This window comes from Jatropha curcas, unplaced genomic scaffold, assembly GCF_041381405.1.
Source record: "Jatropha curcas cultivar XTBG-Jc1 unplaced genomic scaffold, XTBG_Jcur_1.0 HiC_scaffold_1177_pilon, whole genome shotgun sequence".
Lineage (NCBI taxonomy): Eukaryota > Viridiplantae > Streptophyta > Magnoliopsida > Malpighiales > Euphorbiaceae > Jatropha > Jatropha curcas.
In genome coordinates, this window is record NW_028322616.1 from 2,861 (window position 1) to 5,912 (window position 3,052).

Below are 3,052 nucleotides of genomic sequence, written 5' to 3' on the forward strand. Positions count from 1 at the left end.
CAACCACTAACAACTATTAAAACAACTAATTGCTGAACATGCCATATAGAGATTACTTATTTTAACTAGCTAAATAAAATGTCTAACAACAAAGCTAATAAACCTTCACTAAAAACCGTCTATCACAAAATTGGGGAGCTATACCCCCAGTTCCTCCTTCTCTCTGTCTCTATCCTCGCTTAGGTCCATATTTGTTAACAATAGTTATCAAAGTTAAAATATCACTTCTCACCCTCAACATATTTAACATTTTAATTCACTCAAAAACTTCATATAAATTTAATTAGTTCTTTTGTTAATGAGGTACCTATGTAATGGAATTATACTAAGTTAGATCATAAAATTAGATTCTTTCATTTTAATTTTTCACTCTTATTTCATTTTAATTTTTTGAAAAGTTTTAATCATTGTACTATCTTTTGAAAAATTTTGAATATTTTCATCGTTGTACTATCCTTTTGAGAAATTTTAAATTATTACAATTATAAAGTTTGTTATTTCTTTGTTTGGTATATATGATTACCCTTCTCATAATATATATTTATTTTTTATATGGCAATCACAGGAAAAAATGTTATGTATGTGCATTAGCGGTTGATAAAATCTAATATGGTAGAAAAACACCAAAAATAGAATCAAAGCGTTTTCCTTTGACCTAACCTAACTTACCTAAACTGGATCCATTGGTCCACTTATGAATCAAATCAATGAAATTAATTAAAGATTATTATTGAAATTAGAGTATTTCTAGCTATACACTTAGAAAAAAAAAAATCGGAATATTTATTAGAAAATCTTTAATTTCATGTCCATAGCCCATCTAGGTAAATTTTTTCTATATATAGGTCTACTACCTACATCTTTCTACCATCATCTAATTGGCCAAAGCAAGTCATAATTAGAAGACAGAAAGAGTTCATAGGTGAGACAACATTTTATTTTTATCTTTAATTTTGTTTTTCTCCTGCTAATTCAATTGTCTGTTGATCTTCCTTTACCTAATGAATCTGTAATTTGTAATGCAGTCATGGCAGTACGCTACGTCCAAACCGTGCCTCAACATCATCAGGAAGACGACCAAGATAAACCTTTAGTTTTCGACGCGAAAGTTTTTAGCTACAAATCTAACGTTCCGCAACAGTTTATTTGGCCTGACGATGAAAAGCCAACCCCTAATGCACCAGAACTCCTTGTTCCACAAATCGACCTAGGTGGCTTCCTTTCCGGGGACCCTGTCGCTGCAATGGAGGCTTCTAAGCTTGTGGACGAAGCTTGCAGGAAGCATGGTTTCTTTCTCATCGTTAACCACGGCGTCGATAAAAAACTGATAGAAGATGCCCATCTCTATATGGACAGCTTCTTTGCATTACCCCTCTCTGAAAAACAAAAGGCTCAGAGGAAACTTGGCGAACACTGTGGATATGCCAGCAGCTTCACTGGCAGGTTTTCCTCTAAACTTCCATGGAAAGAAACTCTATCTCTTCGTTACTCGGCAGACAAGAATGAGCCCAATGTTGTTCATCAGTATCTCCATAACACAATGGGCGAAACTTTCTCGGAATTCGGGTATTGCTCACTAACAATCTAAACAATTTTTATAAACAAATAAACATTAATTTCTTTATTCTAATCATAAATAAATTAAATTTCTGCAGGAGGGTGTACCAGGAGTACAGTGAGGTGATGAGCAATCTAGCACTGGAAATCATGGAACTACTTGCAATGAGCCTTGGAGTAAGCAGAAGGCAATTCAGAGAATTTTATGAAGAAAACGATTCTATATTGAGGGTTAATTACTATCCTCAATGCCCAAAACCCGAGCTTGCTTTAGGAACTGGTCCTCATTCCGATCCTACTTCCCTAACCATTCTTCACCAAGATCAAGTAGGCGGTCTTCAAGTATTTGTAGACAATCAATGGCAAAATATCAGCCCGAATTTCCAAGCCTTCGTCGTTAACATTGGCGACACCTTCATGGTACGTAAAAAGTTTATTTCCATCTTTAACTTGATTACAAATATGTTTTCTAACCTTTTACTTCTTGGTTCGAAGGCTTTATCAAATGGGAAATACAAGAGCTGCTTGCATAGAGCAGTGGTGAATAATGAGACACCAAGAAAATCAATTGCTTTCTTTCTGTGTCCTAAGGGTGATAGGGTTGTGAGTCCACCAAGTGAACTTGTAGACGATGACAATCCAAGAACATATCCAGATTTTACTTGGCCCATGCTTCTTGAATTTACACAGAAGCATTACAGATCTGATATGAAGACTCTTGAAGCTTTCAGTAATTGGCTTCCACAACAGAAAAATTAAGTGGGTAAAATAATGTCACTGTTAACCCGGTTTGGGATAAGTTCTTTGTTCAATATATAAGACTTAGGATAATTCCCCCTCTTGAGCTAGCTTTTGGAGATGGAATTAGGTCCGGTTTATCTTGTAATAGTCGCAATTAAATAAATTGGAAACAGTTTCGGTATGTATTGGAAGACAAATAGCAAAAACTTCAAGAATAAAATCCCAGTTCGGTGACTATAGCTAGCTTTTTGGTCATAAACAAAAGGCAAGAATAATAACATATGGGCATTCAATAGAAGGTTTGATTTGCTATATTTTTGTATTTTTCTTTCATAATATAAAAAGATAATCCTATCCTAACATTAAAAAAAAAAAAAGGCAAAAAGAATAGAAAGTTTAAAACCTATTAGTATTTAATACTATGAAAACTACTTGGTTACTCTTGAAATATGGGTCATCCTTCCACCAAGCCGATGAATAAATTTTATTTCAAAGATTTTATAGCGTTACGATTTTTTGTCTTTTTTTTCTCTCACGAAATAGTTTGTCATACTCTCATTTGTCTTATGTATATTTATTAAATTGGATGAGTATGCGGGTATGCTTATAAGCCAAATATATATAATAGGAAAATTATTTACCTCCCATACACCAAACTAATAAATAATTACGGTTATGACTATTTTATCCTTTCTTTTCTCAGTGAATTATCAGAATACCCTCATTTTTTTATTTGTTTCTATTTGATTATCAT

At 33.5% G+C, this 3,052-nt stretch overlaps 1 protein-coding gene across 1 annotated transcript; it reads left to right on the forward strand.

The window, feature by feature from the left end:
- Positions 1-958: 958 nt before the first annotated feature.
- On the forward strand, positions 959-2,337 carry LOC149491579 (gibberellin 20 oxidase 1-like). The gene is made up of 3 exons (XM_089717202.1): positions 959-1,566; positions 1,656-1,977; positions 2,053-2,337. The coding sequence occupies exons 1-3, from the start codon at positions 1,028-1,030 to the stop codon at positions 2,314-2,316; spliced, it is 1,125 nt and encodes a 374-aa protein (XP_089573328.1). The 5' UTR covers positions 959-1,027; the 3' UTR covers positions 2,317-2,337.
- The last annotated feature ends 715 nt before the right edge of the window (positions 2,338-3,052 follow it).